The following is a 20,127-nucleotide window of genomic DNA, read 5'->3' as shown; positions in this document are numbered from 1 at the left end:
ACGATAGTTTACGAGCAAGCGAACAGGCTAGAAATTTACGATCATTTACGAGGAAACGTGGTTCCTCCTTACCCTGACATGCATGTTCATGCAAATTTGCTTAAAACTGTGCTATATCTGTACGTCGAAAACTTGTTTGTCGTCCATCCATTTCATTCGCGAAACGGCTCTTCTGGACGCTGTGGAAACCAGAGCTGGCCAAGTCACCCAGAACGCAGAACGCTCACGAACCAAACCACGTCACGCGGCCCACCTGGTCTCCTCCCATTGGCCCGTGCGTCCCAAACGCGCCGTCCACCCTCCGATCACATGACGTGGACGAACGGACGGCGCAGAACCCCCACGCCACATAGGCACGCGCGCCGGCCCGAACCGAACCGAACCAACCACCCCCGCTTCAAGTTCGGCTGCTGCAAGAGCAGAGCAGCAGCGAGCCCAACCAGTGAGGGGAGACATGGCGAGACGCGCCGTCGCCTTGCTCGTCGCCGTCGCGCTCGCGGCCGTCCTCCTTTACCCCGTCGCGGCTGCGGCTGCGGCGGGGCAGAAGAAGCCGGCGACGGCCGCGAGGCGGGAGGACATCCCCTACATCCGGTGCCAGGTGTGCGAGCGGATCGCGCGCGAGATCTCCGCGCAGGTCGCCAAGAAGCAGCAGGCGCTCCCGCCCTCCAAGAAGGTACTCCGCTCTGCTCTGCTCGGGGTCGATTCGGGCGGTTGGCTGGCTGCCTAGGTGGGTGGGTGGGTGGTCGGTTGTGTGCTGATGAATTGGTGACTGGGGGTGCGTGCAGGTGCCGGAGATCGAGATCATCGAGATCGCAGGAGAATGTCTGCAACCTGAAGAAGCAGGAGGCGGATTGGATGCTCCGGATCGACATCGTCGAGAAGGGCGACAAGCTCGAGGTAATTTGGCGCTCTATGTTGGCTCTGTTGTTAATTGAGGTTCGTGTGGCGGGATTCAATGCCTGTTCATGCTTGACGCTTTCTAAATCTTCAAAATTCGGGTGATTATCTAATGAAAACAGCTCGTCTTAAATGCGCAATTAGCTCGTATTACATAAGTTGTTTTCATAATCGTTAAGTGCAAGTGATTAATTAATCCATCGCGAATCTACTTGGCAGTGATCAAACATGTATCATGTATGGAATCTCAGTCCGAATGGAATTACGTCAATGTTTTATGGCATTTGGCTAGGCTAAAGTTACTCAGGTGTGACTGAATTTCTTAAAATCAGCAGTTTGAGTGAACTTGTTTATGTGAAAGGTGTTGTTTACTGCATGTTTCCATAATATTTGCGGAGTTATGTGAGTATATTTATACTTGCCTTGTTTTCCCCCTGTGTGACATTGTAGAACCCATTATTCACTGTGTTTGCCTTGGTGTGGAGTACTGGAGTTATACCTGACAGGAATTATATGTCCAACTAGTAGTTTTTTTGCTCTGGGCAGTGAGATATAAAAAACTGCTCTACATGTTTCTGACTGATGTAGTTTTGTGTTTAACTGTTCGGTTTACGGAATTGTATAATCCAATTCTAGTACTGATATATAGGTTTGTTTTGCAGCTTGTTGAACAAGATGAGGAAGGACATTGCAATGCAGAATGCAAGACCATTGAGCGTGCATGTCAAGAGGTGGTTCCATATTGTTTTTAACTGTATTATTTTTTTATGAAGCTTGTTATAGTTTGCCTTCCGATTTTTCATTAATTACTAACCATTAAGGAGCAGGCAGAGCACTATCTTTATTAAATATTGTCTTGTTGAATTTTTCTGAATCGAATTCATTGCAGGTGATAGGATATGCTGATACTGATGTTGCTGAGTTTGTCTACAAAAATAACCCCTCAGTTGATCAGCTGATGAAATTTCTCTGCAAAGATCTTTCGAAAGCGTGTGCCAAGGACCCGCCACCAGTTCCAAAAGTGAGTCCTTGGAGCCTTCCTTGTCTGAGTTTGAGCTTTAGGTGCTAGATTTCCTAATAAAGACACAAGTAGGATGCTTTGGTGTCAAGCTCTGTTTTAGTTTGACAATACACTGTTAAGTGTTCATATATAATATTATCAAGCTGCACCTAATGAAACTGAATCACATTTATTATGTAGTCTGCAGTGAATTCAGTTGTTTTCTGACTAATATGTTGAAGTGCTTTGGTGAAAAACTGTGGTACTATGTTGCAAGACTCTTTTTCCCCCAACTGAGAAAGCAAAAGTAGTTATGAACTTTATGATACGAAGTGATAGAATCAAAGACTTAACAAAGGAATTGCATGTTATCTTTTGAAGTATGGCATTGCATGATTTTGAATTTCATTATAGCTATACTTGTTACATGCCTGTTTCACTTGTAAAACATAGCTACAAGCTGATAGAAGTATAGTAGCCTGTGAGGCTTTAGGACATGAGTGTCAAGAACTCGAGATAAGTACCGACATCTCATTCAGAGACATCATTATGAATTTTACAGGATCGAGTCCCTGGGGAACCATTTGCAAGGAAGCCATCAAAAGATGCTGAGATGGAAAAGATATTGAGATCAATGGAGGTAGATACTTTAACTTCAGCCAGTTTTAACTTTATCCAAGTGGATCCAATATACTAAAAAATGCTACTTATGGGTGATGACAGGGTATGCCGGGAGCTCCAAGCATGAAGATGTACTCCAGGGACGATCTGATGAAAAATAACTTCGGTACTGAAGACTGACGACGATGAGGATGATGAAGACGAAGATGACAACTTCCCAAAGAACTTGGTAATGATTCAAAAGATTTGAGTGAAGATTTCCATTCCAAGTTAAACACTAATCGCACCTACTCGTGCAGGGAAAAGCTCTGAAAGACAAGGGTTCTCAAAAGAAAGATTTGAAACAGCAAGTCGTGCAACAGTTGAAGGATACCAGTAAAAAGTTGAAAGGGCATGTAAACAAAGTGTCCAATGTGGTAAAGAAATGGTGGAAAGGGGCAAAGAAGCCCACCAAATCCAGCAAAAGCAAAACTGAACTCTGAAGACCACAGCATTGTTGAATCAGTTCAGTAATTCCACCCATGTCCCACATCCTCCTAGAGCAAAGTTTTAGATGATTTTCAGAAGATAAAGTTGCAGCAACGCATCCAGAGCTTTTGTTAGAGAGTTTAGCTACATAAACGTGTGCAATTCTTTTTCTGTTATTTTCGGTGTACACTAGGAGAAGAACTGGACTCTGATGATAGTTTTACCAGGCTATTAGAGTCCCAATTGGTTGTTGGTGTCTGATACTCTGTAAAACAAAACAACTTGTTACATCAGTAAATTAGATTATTGGCTACGCATAATCTAGCTGTGTTTTACTGTCAAGTTTATCTGGGCTGCTGGAGGTTTACACAGGCAGGCATTGCCCAAATTTGTGCTAGAACATTTGTCCTCTAAAATTAGCTTGTCCCAGTTAAGAACAGGGGGAAGTATTATTCCAGAGCCACACAACCTGAAGCCGAACCGGCCCCTCTCCAGTTTCCAATTTGGAGGCCCCTCTCCAGTTTCCAATTTGGAAACGGGAAGGTTCTCCCCGCCCCGCGGGAATAGAAGCTTCCGACGAGCAGCTTGCCTCATTCCTCTTCCGGGCAGAGAAATAACTCTCTCCCGTCGCCGGGATCCCGCCGGTGACAATGGTAAGGTGGCTGCCGCCGCCGCCGCCAGCGGACGGCGAGCTGCTCTTGGGCCACGACGCCGTCGCGTTGTCCTTCTTCGTGGCGTGCGTGGCCGCCACCGTCGCGCTCACGTCGTCCATGTGCTCGGCGTGCGGCCGCAAGCCAAAGCCGGCCACCAATGCAGACCCGGCCGCATCGGACCAACCGGCTGGGACGGGCTCCGTCTCCGGCGGCAGCGGCGGCGGCAGCCAGGAGGCTGGCGCCGGGGAGGTGGAGGAGGTGGCGGTGGTGAGGCTGTCGCCGGAGCTGGCGACGCACGGCGCCATCGACCCGGTGGCGCTGCCGTCGTCGACGTCGAAGCGGCGGCTGTCCATCAGCGTGAGCAAGAAACTGAGCATGAACATCCCGGACAAGCTGCGGCTGAGCAGGCGGGAGCACAAGGACCACCATCACAAGGTGGAGTCGGAGGACACGCTGTGGAAGAAGGGCATCATCCTCGGGGAGAAGTGCAGGATCCCCGGGGAGCGGGAGGCGGAGTTCGGCGACCCCGTCGATCCCGCCGACGAGATCGCCGCCGGCAGCTTCCGCCGATCGAGCTATTCCCGGCCCGTGTCGCGGTCGAGCTCGTTCGCCATGTACCAGCAGCCGCAGCAGCAGCACGACGCTCCCGCCTTGCACGGCTCCGATTCTTGACAGCCCGAGAGTACGTGTACTACGTGTGTATAGGCGTCAAAGGGGAGAGGGATGCTACTACGCTAGGGTGATGTGAAGTGCATTCAGATTCAGATGTAATTGCTCTATAATTTTCTTGTGTCGTCTTATCTTTGTGATGAAATTGTGTGGTCTGGATGCATGGACAATCATCGAGAAAAAGATGCCGTTCGGAACGAAGGAATTTTGTATAAAATTTGAAAACGAAAATTTGGGGAACAGAATTCAGTTTTAGTTTGGAAAATTTGGCGCGTCGATGACATTACTCCTTAATATTTTTTTTTTGCCAGGCACTCCTTAATAATTGGTGAGTAGGAGGTAGTAGAGGTCTAGAGGATCCTATCTCATCTGTGCCGTTAGATTAGTCAGAAATGGACGGTTGAGAAAGATTTGTTGGCACGGTAAAAGAGTTCGATCGAAGAGGATGATGACCAGATGCCGGCCCTGTTTTTGACGATGTGATGCAACTTGTAGTCATTCTCATCGCTTCAACTTTGGAGGCACTGATAAAGGGCCCTGATAAATACACAGATTTACAAATCCCCATTTTCTCTGAAGTCTCAATTTGTGCAGCATTTACATGACACACGGTTGCTGTTATGCAATTGAGAAGATGAGCAATCTCTATTTTTTGAGCCTATGAGCAATCTCTAATTACACTTGCACATGAATATTATTTTTACTTGTCCACATTTTCCTATAGTACTTATCTATTGATTCCTGAGATTATCTATTGTCCATATTTATTTCATGCTGGATAATTAGTCCGGTGTGATCTACTCGAATTGTACCAATAGATGCGGACGGACGAAAAACTATTCACGTGCGACACTAGAAGCTGCTGGATGAAAAAAAATGAACAAATGCCATGGCAGATAATAATACGCGTCGCCGACCGTGCAGGACCATAAAACCCGTGAGAGTGAGAATGGCGGATGACCAACCACGCAACCACTAGTATTTCTGTGTGCTATAACTGGCAAGGAAGAGCACGTGATATGTGCTAGCTAGCTACATATGGCGAGTGCGCCTGCAGCCTGACCCTGGAGGCCCCTCTGCGCTGGACACACGGTTAGTCACTCTAGAGTTGTTAGCCACTTAGTCATAATGTTTGGTAAAAAGTGACTAAATGAGATTAACGTCATGTTCGCTTGTCTTATAAGTCGTACTGTTTCAATGAAAAACAATATTTTTCTCTCACAACAAATCAGCAATCGGTACTTTCAGTCATAGCTTTTCAGCGAAACGAACGAAGCCTAAATGGGACTAAATTTAAGAGCTCCTAGCTGAACCAAACACCCTGATCCTGACAACACTGCCTGATCTAGAATATATGCAGCACTGTACTCTCCGATTATTTCGAACAAAACAGGGCATTGATTGAAACTTAGAGTCTGTGAATCATTTCGGTCATGTCTCTCTCTTCCCCTGTTCTTCTAGAGATACTAGGTAGCGTATCCGTATGTTATTACAAAACAACTAAATCTTTTATACTAAAAACACACAGATCGCACGATAAAATAGCAATATTGTTAAATTAAATACTGACGTCAAAGTGACATTTAATTCAAAAAGTAAAGTTCATGAAATTAACACAGTCATAGAGAGCGCGACTAGGGTCTTCTTATCCTTATCTTTTGTATTTGACGCATTCTTAATTTTTTCCATCAGCATTCTTTTTAGCATTTTTCTTCTCTATCTTTTTAGCCTCCTCCTCTTGTGCCTCCACATCAGGCGGGAGGGCAAGGATCTTAATATTGGTTCTTAACGTGGCTCTAGACATCGCAACGTATAACTGACCGTGAGAGAACACCAGTGCAGGTAGGTACATACCCACGTTCGGGATAGTTTGGCCCTGTGACTTGTTGACCGTCATGGCAAAGCTCAGCCTGATAGGAAACTGTTTCCTCTTAAACTGGAACGGGAACATCTCGTCATCAGACGGACATAGCGGTATTCGAGGAAGGAATATTCGCTTCCCAGCATGCTGCCCCACCACGATTTCAGCGTCGATTGTATTTCTTTGGAACCCCCGCACCACTAGTTTTGGTGAATTGATGAAACCCTAAGTGCTAACCTAGTTTATCAAGTGATCATGAGATAGGTAGCACACTCCAAGTGGTGAAGCAAATAAAGATCATAGTATGATAATGAAGATGCCATGATAATGATCAAGTGCTTGGACTTAGAAAGAAGAAAGAGAAAAACAAAAAGCTCAAGGCAAAGGTATAAATTGTAGGAGCTATTTTGTTTTGGTGATCAAGACACTTAGAGAGTGTGATCACATTTAGGTTTGATAGTTGTACTATTAAGAGAGGTGAAACTCGTATCGGAATGCGGTTATCAAAGTGCCACTAGATGCTCTAACTCATTGCATATGCATTTAGGATCTAGTGGAATGCTAACACCCTTGAAAATGATTGTGAAAATATACTAACACATGTGCACAAGGTGATACACTTGGTGGTTGGCACATTTGAGCAAGGGTGAAGAAATATGAGGTGAAAAGGAGTTAGTCTTGCTGGTCACTGAGTGACCGGACGCTGAACTCAGAGAGACCGACGCGTCCGGTCAAGTGTGGCAGCGAAGACGCTGGAGTCGGTCAAACGACCGGACGCTGGATCTTGGACTGACCGGACGCTGAGGTCCAGGGTCCGGTCCTGTTGTCGGACAGCGTAGAGAATAGTCACTAAGTGACCGGACGCTTACAGGGTCCGGTCAAACATGACCGGACGTGTCCGGTCGAAGAAATTCGTTTCTGAAACCTTACTGAAAACGACCGAACGCTAGAGGCTGAGCGTCCGGTCAGTTTGTGCGCTGCGTCCGGTCGACTGATGACCGTTGAAATCTGACGAACAGTATTTGAAGCAGGGGACACGTGGCGTGACTCATGTGACCGGACGCTGAGGGCCAGCGTCCGATCGATCGGACCGGAGCGTCCGGTCACCCCGCGTTGTGCCCAGTGAAGGGGTACAACGGCTCTATTTCGTGGGGGCTTCTATTTAAGCCCATGGCCGGTTGAAGCTCATACCTTTGGCCATTTTCATTGACATAGCAACCTTGTGAGCTTAGCCAAAGCTCTTCCACTCATCTCCATCATTGATTCATCATCTTTGTGAGATTGTGAGACAATTCAAGTGCATTGCTTGAGTGTTTGCATCTAGAGGCACTTGGTGTTCGTGTTTCGCTGCGGGATTCACTTGTTACTCTTGGTGGTTGCCGCCACCTAGACGGCTTGGAGCAGCAAGGTGCATTGAGCGGAGGGTGGTGATTGTCTTCGGCTCCGATCGTGTGAAGCCAATTAGCGCGTGAACCTCTATGTGAGTGAATCGCCACAACGAGGACTAGCTTGCCGGCAAGCAAGTGAACCTCAGTAAAAATCATTGTGTTCATCATTGATTCCGAGGTGATTAGTCTTCATTGTTATTCATCCTTGTGATTGATTGGTTTCTTCATCTACACGGCGGTATAACCTTCTTGATCACTCTCTTTACGTTACCGCAAACTAGTTGTCAAGCTCTTTAGTGTAGCTAGTTGTGAGAGCTTGCTTGCTTGGTTGGTGTGGCTCTTTAGTTAGCCTTTGAGAGCACACTAACATAGAGTAGTGTCATAGCTATTGTGTGAATAGATACTATCTAAACTAGAATTATGGTAGGTGGCTTGCATTTTGAGTAGGCTAGCGCAACACTTGCTTCGCCTCATAATTGTCTAACCATTTTGTTAAGTGTTGTTGTAGAACTTTTTTATTAGGCTATTCACCCCCCCCTCTAGCCATTAGAACCTTTCAAGTGGTATCAAAGCCAAGGTCACCGTGATTTGAGGCTTAACAAACTTCGGTGTAAAAATAGCTCAAATCAACAACACAAATAAGCCACCCCAATTTGATGGCTCCAACTATCCCTATTGAAAGGCTAAGATAATAACTTATATCAAGTCAATCAATAGGAAGGTTTGGAAGGTGGTAGAAACAAAGATTGAGATAGAAGATGAAGAGGCTCCCACCGCCGCTGAAGAGATGCTACTCCAAAATAATGACATTGCTCTTAGTGCCATCCATGATGCTTTGGATGAAAGAACATTTGAGCAAATCAAAAACATTGAGAGAGCTCATGAGGCTTGGAAGAAATTGGAAGAATCATTTGAGGGCACTCAAGCCGTGAAGGGTGCAAAGGCATACATCCTTAAAGAGAAGTTTGCAAGCTTCAAGATGAAGGAGGATGAGAGTGTGCCGGAGATGTTTCATATGCTTCAAGTGCTTATCAATGATCTCAAAGCACTTGGAGAAGAGGTGAAGGACAAGGACTTCTCCCACAAGTTCTTGAGATGCTTACCTTCAAGATTTGGGACATTGATCACTATTCTAGTAAGGAGTGGTTTGGACACCATATCACCAAACCAAGTGTTGGGAGACATCATGACCGATGATACATATAGAGATGAAGAAGAGAAGGAAGAAAAGAAGGAGAAGAAAGATGAGAAAAAGGATAAGAAGAAGAAGAAGAGTGTGGCATTCAAGGCCACATCATCCAAGGGCAAAGCTAAGCAAGAAACTTCAAGTGAAGAAGATGAATCTTGGGATGATGATGATGATGAGAAGATGGCCCTCTTTGTGAAAAGATTTAGCAAGTTCATGGTGAAGAAGGGCTACCGTGCTAGAATAAAGAAGTCTTCATCCAAGAATAAAGAAGAGTCAAGAAGGTGCTTCAAGTGTGGAAGCAAAGATCATCTTATTGCTCAATGCCCATACAATAGCGACAATAATGATGACAACAAGAAGAACAAGAAGGACAAGAAGGAAAAGAAAGAGAAAAAGGACAAGATGGCATTCAAGAAAAAGAAGGGTGGTTCATATGTAGTCACTTGGGATAGTGATGCTTCCTCAAGTGATGATGATGATGATAGTGATGATAACAAGACCGCCAAGAAGAAGGTTCTTGCAAGCATTGCTATCAATGAGAAGCCTTCTCTCTTTGAATCCTCATCATGTTTCATGGCTAAGGCCACTAAGGTACAATCTTGTGATGATGAGAATGATGAAGAACATGATGATGAAAATGAAAACAAAAATAACCATGATAGTGATAGTGATGATGATGAATCTACTAAAGATGAACTATTTGACATGCTAGAAGATGCTAGAGAACACTTTGACATCAAGAAAAGAGAATGCAAAAGCTTGTGTAAGGAACTAAAAGCCCTTAAGCAAGCCTTTGATGAGCTCAATGCATCTCATGAAAGGCTAGAGGAAGCCAATGAGAAACTTGGCAAAGCTCACAAAAAGCTTAAAAAGGCTCATTCCTCTTTGCTTGATGAGCAAAATAAAAATAAGCATGTTGAAACTTACAATGTAGGTTTAACTTATGACATAATTGATGAATCACTATCTATGCTTATCATTGTTGCTCCCACTAACTCTTCTTGTAGCACTTCCACTTCTACCTCATCTAGTAGTGATGGTTTCACTTGTGATGCCTCACTAATGGTTGAGAATGAGAATCTCAAGAAGAAGGTCAACAAGCTCACTCACACCTTAGCTAAGGCTTATGGTGGTGAGGACCGCTTGCTTATGTGCTTGGGTAGCCAACGAGCTTCTCTCTATAAAGAGGAATTGGGCTACACCCCCAAGAAAGGTAAGGCAGCCTTTGCTCCTCACAAGACTAGTTTTATGAAGAACAATGGTCGGTTTTGCTTGATGAACAAAATAAAAAAAAGCATGTTGAAACTTGCAATGTAGGTTTAACTTGTGATATAATTGATGAATCACTATCTATGCCTATCATTATTGCTCCCACTAACCCTTCTTGTAGTACTTTCACCTCCACCTCATCTAGTAGTGACGGTCTCACTTGTGGTGCCTCACTAATGGTTGAGAATGAGAACCTCAAGAAGAAGGTCAATAAGCTCACTCACACCTTGGCTAAGGCATATGGTGGTGAGGACCGCTTGCTTATGTGCTTGGGTAGCCAAAGAGCTTCTCTCTACAAAGAGGGATTGGGCTATACCCCTAAAAAAGGCAAGGCGGCCTTTGCTCCTCACAAGACTAGTTTTGTGAAGAACAATGGTCGGTTTTGCACTAGTTGTAAGCAAGTTAGTCATAAAGAGCATGAATACAAGAACAAAAGCAAAAATGTTAATGTATCCTCCATTAAGCTTGATTCTTTATATATGCTTACCAAGGGTGCAAATGGTGTAAAGGCTAAGTTCATTGGTAAACCATGAATGGGCTAAAAAGGAAAGCCATTTGGGTACCAAAGAGCTTAGTAACTAACCTTCAAGGACTCAAGCAAGTTTGGGTACCTAAAAAGATTTGATCTTCTTTTGTAGGTCAATTACAAAGTCGGAGGAAGGCATTAGGTTCTTGATAGTGGGTGCACTCAACACATGACCGGTGATGCAAGAATGTTTAACTCAATCAACACCAATGGAAATGATGGTTATGATAGTATTACATTTGGTGACAATGGCAAAGGCAATGTCAAAGGACTTGGTAAGATTGCAATATCCAATGACATGAGCATATCCAATGTGTTGCTAGTAGAGAGCTTGAACTTCAATTTGCTATCCGTGGCTCAATTGTGTGATCTTGGATTCAAATGCATATTTGGGGTAGATAATGTAGAGATCATAAGTGTAGATGACTCTAACTTGATCTTCAAAGGCTTTAGATATGAGAATCTATACTTGGTTGATTTCAATGCTAGTGAAGCTAGATTATCTACATGCTTATTCACTAAGTCTAGCATGGGTTGGTTATGGCATAGAAGGCTTGGTCATGTTGGAATGAAACAATTGAATAGATTGGTTAAACATGACTTGGTTAGAGGCTTGAAAGATGTTGTGTTTGAGAAAGATAAGCTTTGTAGCTCTTGTCAAGCCGACAAACAAGTTAGAAATACCCATCCTGAGAAAAGCATGATGAGCACTAGTAAATCATTTGAGTTATTGCATATGGATTTGTTTGGGCCAACTCAATATACTAGCATTGGTGGTAACAAATATAGCCTTGTGATAGTGGATGATTACACTAGATACACATGGGTATTCTTTCTAGTGGACAAAAGTGATGTGTTTGCAACATTCAAATCATTTGTCAAGGGCATTCACAATGAGTTTGAAACAACTATCAAGAGAGTTAGAAGTGACAATGGCAGTGAGTTCAAGAACACTAGAATTGATGAGTTATGTGATGAATTTGGAATTAGACATCAATTCTCGGTCAAGTACATACCTCAATCAAATGGTCTTGTTGAGAGGAAGAATAGAACACTCATTGATATGGCAAGGTCTATGCTTAGTGAGTACAATGTGAGTCAATCTTTTTGGGCCAAAGGTATCAACATGGCTTGCTATTGTAACAACCGCCTCTATTGTCACCCTTTAAAAGAGAAGACACCATATGAGCTCTTGAATGGTAGAAAGCCCAACATTGCATATTTTCGGGTCTTTGGTTGCAAATGCTATATCTTGAAGAAAGGCACTAGATTGGGTAAGTTTGACAAGAAATGTGATGAAGGATTCCTACTTGGTTACTCCACTACAAGCAAAGTATATAGAGTTTGGAATTTGGATAGTGGTACTCTTGAGGAAGTTCATGATGTTGAATTTGATGAAACCAAGGGTTCATAAGTAGAGAATGAGAACTTGGAAGATGTTAGAGGCATTCAACTTTCAAATGCCATGAAGAACATGGATGTTGGTGAATTGAGGCCTAGGCAAGTGAATGATGATGAAGATGATCAAGTGCAAGTGCTCTCCAACTCAAATGTGCAAGATGATACAACTCAAGCTAGTACAAGTGGATCTCATGATAATGAACAAGATCAAGTGGCTAGTACATCATCTCAATCCAATGATCAAGCAAGTGCAAGCAATCAAGTTCCAATACTCCAACCAACCAATGTTGCAAGGGATCATCCATTGGACACTATCATTGGTAATATTTCAAGAGGTGTACAAACAAGATCAAGATTGACTTCATTTTGTGAATACTTCTCATTTGTGTCATCCATTGAACCAAAGAAGATAGATGAAGCATTGAAGGATGTTGATTGGGTGAATGTTATGCATGAAGAATTGAATAACTTCACAAGAAATCAAGTATGGGAATTAGTAGAGAGACCAAAGAGACACAATGTGATTAGAACCAAATGGGTCTTTAGAAACAAGCAAGATCAAGATGAGATAGTAGTAACGGAACAAAGCAAGATTAGTAGCATAAGGCTATACACAAGTTGAAGGTCTTAACTTTGGAGAAACATATACCCCGGTTGCTAGATTGGAAGCAATTAGAATCTTGCTAGCCTATGTTTGTGCCCACAACATCAAGCTCTATCAAATGGATGTCAAGAGTGCATTTCTCAATGGCTACATCAATGAAGAAGTTTATGTTGAGCAACCTCCCGGTTTTGAAGATGACAAGAAGCCCGACCATGTGTACAAGTTGAAGAAGGCATTGTATGGCTTGAAGCAAGCACCTAGAGCATGGTATGAGAGATTGAGGGACTTTCTACTCTCTAAAGGGTTCATGATGGGCAAGGTTGACACCACTCTTTTCATCAAGAAGATTGGCAAAGACTTATTTGTGTTGCAAATCTATGTTGATGACATCATATTTGGATCAACCAATCAAGACTTTTGTGATGAGTTTAGAAAGATGATGGCTAATGAGTTTAAGATGTCCATGATTGGAGAGTTAAGTTACTTCTTTGGTCTTCAAATCAAGCAATTAAAGAATGGTACATTTGTAAGTCAAGGCAAGTACATCAAGGACATGATTAAGAAGTTTAGAATGATTGATAGTAAAGCCATTAGCACACCAATGGGAACCAATGACAACTTGGATAGTGATGCAAGTGGAAACATGGTGGATCAAAAATTGTACCGGTCTATGATTGGAAGCCTACTCTATGTGACCGCATCAAGGCCGGATGTCATGTTTAGTGTATGCATGTGTGCAAGATTTCAAGCCTCACCAAGAGAAAGTCATTTGAAGGCTATAAAGAGAATATTAAGGTACTTGAAGCATACACCAAATGTTGGTTTATGGTATCCCAAAGGAGCAAAGTTTGAGCTAATTGGTTACTCCGACTTGGATTATACGGGATGCAAGGTTGAAAGGAAGAGCACCTTGGGCACGTGTCAATTGTTGGGAAGATCACTTGTTTCATGGTCATCAAAGAAGCAAAATAGTGTTGCATTATCAACCGCCGAAGCCGAATACATATCCGCTGGTAGTTGTTGTGCACAAGTACTTTGGATGAAGGCCACTTTGAATGATTTTGGAATCAAGTTCAAGAAAGTGCCATTGCTATGTGATAATGAGAGTGTAATCAAGTTGACCAACAATCCAGTTCAACATGCAAGAACAAAGCACATTGATGTCCGCCACCATTTCATAAGAGATCACCAACAAAAGGGGAACATTTGCATTGAGAGTGTAGGCACCGAAGATCAACTTGCCGATATATTCATCAAGCCATTGGATGAGAAAAGGTTTTGCAAGCTACGGAATGAGTTGAACATATTTGATTTCTCAAATATGTGTTGATGCACCCCCACTTATATGACATGCCTCTCCTTCGAGCTATTCAAGGTAAAAGATGATTGGCATGACATACATCCTTGCTAAGGACATATTTAGCGCATCTAGTCACACTTTAAATTTTATTAGGACCTTTCAAGTGGTTCAATTTTATTAGGCTCATTCATGAAAATCAAATGATTTTGATGTTTATATGGTATCATTATTGCTTCTATGCTTGACTTGATCTAGTGGTAGCATATGACATGTTTATGGGCTTGTAAACCTAGTGTTTAATCTAGAAAATGAGCTCTAAGTGTTTAACTCAACATGGTACAAGATAACCCTTAGTTGGAGGTGTGAAGAAGCTTGTCCTTAGATCAAACCAAGTTAAATATCTTTGGCAAATGATCTAGATTGGACCAAATTTGAGAAAATAATCCTCACCCCATTGATTGACATTGATAATCTCTACCTATCTATATTTTTTAAAAAAAACCTTTGTGGTCATTGATGACAAAGGGGGAGAAACAGTGCACAAAGATATAAGAATGAAACAAAGACATAAGTAATAATGGGAGAAATAACCAAGATATTAGTACATGGGGAGAAGTAGTGCACAAAGATAGTGAAAAGACAACACAAAGGGGAGAGAAATAAAGATACAAGTGAAAGGGGGAGAAATATGATAAAGGAAAGGGATCAATTAAAATTTTTGAGCACACAAGTAGGGGGAGCAAGCTCATGAACTTGTATGGTGCATTTGAATGTGCATTTTATATGTTTGCTTGCATGGCACAAGTTTTAAATTTCAATATCCATGCTTGTGTGATGTATGCTAGTTGTAAGATTGAATGATGAAATGAAATCACTAGATAACTTTCATTTCCAAATAAGTGTTACAAGTGGTATCCTTTCAAAGTATGTTTCCAAGTGGTATAGAGCTAACCATGGTGCTAAGGATGGTATAATGGTGCACTCCGATTGGTATCACGCTTCAAAGGTCCATCTTTTATACCTTAGCATCATTTGGTAGACATTGTCTCCTATATTTCTGATCTAAGCATATGTGCAAGCTACAATCCAAACTCTTAGCACATATGTAGGGAGAGCAATTGCTACCATATGGGGTTCATGAAACTTGTTCATATTCGTTTACACATGGTAAATATGCTTGGGCAAGCAATATGGATTCAATTGAATTTCAATTCATATCTTTGTGAAAGGGTTGTCATCAATTACCAAAAAGGAGGAGATTGAAAGCTCTAGTTTGGTTTTGGTCAATTGATAAAACCCAAAGTGCTAACCTAGTTTATCAAGTGATCATGAGATAGGTAGCACACTCCAAGTGGTGAAGCAAATAAAGATCATAGCATGATAATGAAGATGCCATGATAATGATCAAGTGCTTGGACTTGGAGAGAAGAAAAAGAAAAACAAAAAGCTCAAGGCAAAGGTATAAATTGTAGGAGCTATTTTGTTTTGGTGATCAAGACACTTAGAGAGTGTGATCACATTTAGGTTTGATAGCCATACTATTAAGAGGGGTGAAACTCATATCGGAATGCGGTTATTAAAGTGCCACTAGATGCTCTAACTCATTGCATATGCATTTAGGATCTAGTGGAATGCTAACACCCTTGAAAATGATTGTGAAAATATGCTAACACATGTGCACAAGGTGATACACTTGGTGGTTGGCACATTTGAGCAAGGGTGAAGAAATTAGAGGTGAAAAGGAGTTAGTCTTGCTGGTCACTGAGTGACCGGACGATGGTCTCAGAGAGACCGGCGCGTCCGGTCAAGTGTGGTAGCGAAGACGCTGGCGTCGGTCAAACGACCGAACGCTGGATCTTGGACTGACCGAACGCTGAGGTCCAGGGTCCGGTCCTGTTGTCGGACAACGCGGAGAATAGTCATTGAGTGACCGGACGCTTGCAGGGTCCGGTCAAACATGACCGGACGCGTCCGGTCAAAGAAATTCATTTCTAAAACCTTACTGAAAACGACCGAACGCTAGAGGCTGAGCGTTCGGTCAGTTTGTGCACTGCATCTGGTCAACTGATGACCGTTGAAATCTGATGAACAGTATTTGAAGCAGGGGACACGTGGTGTGACTCACGTGACTGGACGCTGAGGGCCAGCGTCCGATCGATCGGACCGGAGCGTCCAGTCACCCCGCGTTGTGCCTAGTGAAGGGGTACAACGGCTCTATTTCGTGGGGGCTTCTATTTAAGCCCCATGGCCAGTTGAAGCTCATACCTTTGGCCATTTTCTTTGATATAGCAACCTTGTGAGCTTAACCAAAGCCCTCCCACTCATCTCCATCATTGATTCATCATCTTTGTGAGATTGGAAGAGAATCCAAGTGCATTGCTTGAGTGTTTGCATCTAGAGGCACTTGGTGTTTGTGTTTCACTGTGGGATTCACTTGTTACTCTTACTGGTTGCCGCCACCTAGACAGCTTGGAGCAGCGAGGAGCATTGAGCGGAGGGTAGTGATTGTCTTCGGCTCCGATTGTGGTGATTGTGAGGGGTTCTTGACCTTTCCCCGGCGGAGAGCCAAAATGTACTCTAGTGGATTGCTCGTGGCTTGTGTGATCCTCATCTTGTGTTGGTTGTGCGGCACCCTATTGAGGGTTTGGCGTGTGAAGCCAATTAGCGCGTGAACCTCCAAGTGAGTGAATCGTCACAACGAGGACTAGCTTGCCGGCAAGCAAGTGAACCTCGGTAAAAATCATTGTGTTCATCGTTGATTCCGAGGTGATTGGTCTTCATTGTTATTCATCCTTGTGATTGATTGGTTCCTTCATCTACACAGCGGTATAACCTTCTTGATCACTCTCTTTACGTTCCCTCAAACTAGTTGTCAAGCTCTTTAGTGTAGCTAGTTGTGAGAGCTTGCTTGCTTAGTTGGTGTGGCTCTTTAGTTAGCCTTTGAGAGCACACTAACATAGAGTAGTGTCATAGCTATTGTGTGAATAGATACTATCTAAACTAGAATTATGGTAGGTGGCTTGCATTTTGAGTAGGCTAGCGCAACACTTGCTTCGCCTCATAATTATCTAACCGTTTTGTTAAGTGTTGTTGTAGAACTTTTTTATTAGGCTATTCACCCCCCTCTAGCCATTAGGAACTTTCAAATGCGCAATAGATAATCTGCAAACCATGAGTCACTCTGAGCCCAGATGTTGCGGACAAGCTTTAGGTGGCGCATGGATTCCCAAAGATACGACCTTCATAGAGAAGCACCGACTATTTGAGCTCTGGATCCTTTTCGCACAACAGGGAGGACCTGTCTAAAATCCCCACCAAGGACAATAGTCTTTCCACCAAACAGTATGTTTGACCGGCCCATTATATCCCGTAGGCTGTTGTCTAGTGCTTCCACATTTTGCCTCTTTATCATAGATGCCTCATCCCAAATTATGAGAGTTGCTTGTTGCAGCAACTTGGCAGTACCACTCTGTTTCGTGAAGCTACAGCAACCACCCTCTTAAAGAGTGAGGGGTATCTTGAAACGCGAGTGGGCTATCCTCCTGCCTAGCTTTATGGCTACTGTGACTCTAGATGTAGCTATAGCCACGGCAAGCTTGTCCTGGCTGTGTAGTTTTGCGAGAAGTGCCCTATACAAAAATGTCTTTCTCGTCCTGCCAGGTCCATCCACAAAGAACAACCCACCTTGTTTGCTATAGACAGCGCCCATTATCTTATCATAGGCAGACCTTTGCTCGACGTTGAGTGACTCGCACAATAGCACATCTTCGGGATTCTGCTCGACGCTAGCTTCCTCAAATATCTCACGAGGAATATGGCTGGCATCGTCGTATGAGTGATCAATATCTGGAAGAGGAAATGACCTTATGTCCTTCCCCATAGACTACAGCATGTTTCTAATGTCTATCAAAACCAATTGTTGCACCAGATCCGGGGATGGATGATTGCGGCTGTAGTCCTCTGACATTGTATCGTAGTGTTTTTCCATGACCCCATCACATCATGCGGCTCGCAGAATACCAATATTATTGCAAATAGCCTCCCTAGAGATGAAGGCATCTGGAATAAAGTAGCTTCAGTTAGACATTCATCCAGTGTATTATCTTCTTCGATTAGACCCCTCCTTTCTGTAGCTTCACGGAACGAAGGTAGTAGCACGCCATCAACTGTCCTCAGATGTTTGTATGATGTAGCACCAGTAACATTGTTCAAGAGAACATGAAGAAAGTAACGTTCTCCCTCAGCAGGATGAGCCGAGATGACTCTTCCAACTTGAAAAACAGAGTTTTTCTTTTTCTGCCAGAATTTACCATCAGACTGCCAGGTAAAATGCTCTGGGAAGTCCCGATACAAGATTCCACGGGCTTCCTCATGATGCCTGTTTGCATCGAAGTATGCTGTCAGCATTGACTCTTCTACACCTGGCCAATTAACGATCCGTTCGACCTTATCCTGTTTATGAAATGCCACCATGTGCATCTCAGGTAGATGAAGCTGCAGCTGCTGTACTGGTGGATGGTTGTTGCTCAAGTCAAAGCCATATATCCTCCATAGTGCTTCTAGAGGCATCACCCACCAGGCATCTCTATACTGCTTGATCTCATCAATGTTCCCTTTCTCGTCTGCTTTGTCGGTCTCCCTCATCACCACCGATGCCCTACCATGTCCCTTGTATATGTATTTGAATAGATACTTTACTGATTTAATGCTCCCATAGGCCTAAACATTGATATGGTAGTTGAAGGTACATAGCCGGCAAGGGTTGTAAGGTACGACCCATTGATTGTCTAGGTAATGGCCTCAAACTTTTAGCGTGTGGCCATCATTGCGTCGCCGATAGATGGGGTACGAATCCTTTCCTTGTGACGTTGCCTCACAGAATGGGCGCAGGTAATGGTTCTTGCATGACCCGCGGCCCACCGTGCACGGACAATATGGATTTAGCGTCCCATAGGGACCATGCATCATATGCTTCGTCACCATCTTGTAGAGCTCAGGGTACTTCTTCTTGTTTGGTAGCTCTACACTGATAATCATGTCATATTGCTCGAGACATGTGAGCTTGTACTTCCATTCCATTATCAGCAAGAAGTGTGCATGTGGCAAGCCCCTCTTCTGGAACTCCACTACATATACGTAGGCCTTCACCTTCCCAATTATGTCTTTCTCCATCAACATTTTCCTCATCGCCTCAAACTTTGCTCTAAAGACCCGTGTGACGAGATCTGGGCGGTCCTATGGTGTCTGGCCTAGATAAAGTTTATTCTTGATCTCATCCCAGTTAGGGTTGCACATCATTGTGAGGAAGATATCAGGTTTACCATACTTTCGCACCAGAGCCATTGCATCCATGTATCAACGCCTCATATCACGGGGTCCTCTGATGAATGACGAAGACATGATGGTACACCTTCCGACATTCTTAGTAGATCCTTCACCCGAATGCATGATGTCCACTAGGCCTTGGTATAGGTCAGCCCTCAAAGTATCCTGATTGTTCCTCATATAGTCTAAACATGAGCTCTCAATCTAGAAAAGACGCTAGCCCTAGAGTATTGGATTAAATATCCCTGGCCGCATCTAGAACTTGTAGCAGTAGTAGTCGTGCACGGAGACATATGTATTTGAAATAGGTTCTACAGGGAGACATTGTTCGAATTAGTATCATGTGTTAACAGAAAAGAGTTTATATTGCATTATTGAAAAGAGTTCAAGTTACCTCCATCATCATTGTCACCATTCTCAGTAGACTTTTTGCGGATTGCTCGAGCTCGATCAACTTGAACCATAGTCACACCCACTTTTGGAATGCAGTTGTGCCACCTGAGCTCACCCATTGGAAAGAACACCGGGTATGACAATGGGTCGTAGCATGCATTATATGAGTGGATGCCGTGTATAGACCGATCCTTCCCTTGCAGGAGAACACTATGCTTGAATTGGCCATGACGCTCACTCCCCTCAACCTAGACGGCGGGCACCTTTGATGTTAATGGCACGTTATATGTTCTCTAGTCAAGCCACTGGTCAAGGTTCAACTCGACCCGGTAATCCTCGAGGTTTTCAACGTGTCCCATACTCCTTAGCTGCTGAGAGTAGGGATTCCCATTAAAGATACTAACCAATTGCTCTATAACTTCTCTGTCTTTTTAGGTGCATTGCTCACGGCACTTGCTCATCCGATGCTCGAGGAATGGATCATCGTCGTAAAAATAAAGCTCGAGGTGTGTCTTTTCGACACCTTCCTCTTTACCAAATGATCGTATGTTATGGTAAATCTG

The 20,127-nt window shown here is 43.5% G+C and overlaps 2 protein-coding genes and 1 pseudogene across 2 annotated transcripts; 2 read left to right on the top strand and 1 right to left on the bottom strand.

Moving 5' to 3' along the window:
- The first annotated feature begins 385 nt into the window (after nt 1-385).
- On the top strand, nt 386-3,306 carry LOC136528812 (uncharacterized; annotated as a pseudogene).
- Nucleotides 3,307-3,550: 244 nt separating this feature from the next.
- LOC136525302 (uncharacterized) lies at nt 3,551-4,382 on the top strand. The gene has a single exon (XM_066518305.1). The coding sequence runs from the start codon at nt 3,637-3,639 to the stop codon at nt 4,309-4,311; it is 675 nt and encodes a 224-aa protein (XP_066374402.1). The 5' UTR covers nt 3,551-3,636; the 3' UTR covers nt 4,312-4,382.
- A 12,963-nt stretch (nt 4,383-17,345) lies between these two features.
- On the bottom strand, nt 17,346-19,033 carry LOC136525654 (uncharacterized). Its single transcript, XM_066518573.1, has 3 exons — nt 18,827-19,033; nt 17,867-18,514; nt 17,346-17,729 (listed from the first exon to the last, which is right to left on the bottom strand). The coding sequence occupies exons 1-3, from the start codon at nt 19,031-19,033 to the stop codon at nt 17,346-17,348; spliced, it is 1,239 nt and encodes a 412-aa protein (XP_066374670.1).
- Nucleotides 19,034-20,127: the final 1,094 nt, after the last annotated feature.

The sequence above is a fragment of the Miscanthus floridulus genome, chromosome 19, assembly GCF_019320115.1.
Source record: "Miscanthus floridulus cultivar M001 chromosome 19, ASM1932011v1, whole genome shotgun sequence".
NCBI lineage: Eukaryota > Viridiplantae > Streptophyta > Magnoliopsida > Poales > Poaceae > Miscanthus > Miscanthus floridulus.
Note: the sequence above shows the minus strand (reverse complement) of the source record. Positions and strands in the feature narration are given on the sequence as shown.

Excerpts from the sequence above, each read along its gene's own strand:
- LOC136525654 (XM_066518573.1), bottom strand. The coding sequence starts at position 19,033 with ATGAGGAAAATGTTGATGGAGAAAGACATAATTGGGAAGGTGAAGGCC. Across the intron at positions 18,515-18,826 it reads ACCCTGAGCTCTACAAGATG|GGACATGGTAGGGCATCGGT; the intron begins GTGACGAAGCAT and ends TACATATACAAG. Across the intron at positions 17,730-17,866 it reads GGCTATTTGCAATAATATTG|TCTATGGGGAAGGACATAAG; the intron begins GTATTCTGCGAG and ends AACATGCTGTAG.
- LOC136525302 (XM_066518305.1), top strand. The coding sequence starts at position 3,637 with ATGGTAAGGTGGCTGCCGCCGCCGCCGCCAGCGGACGGCGAGCTGCTC.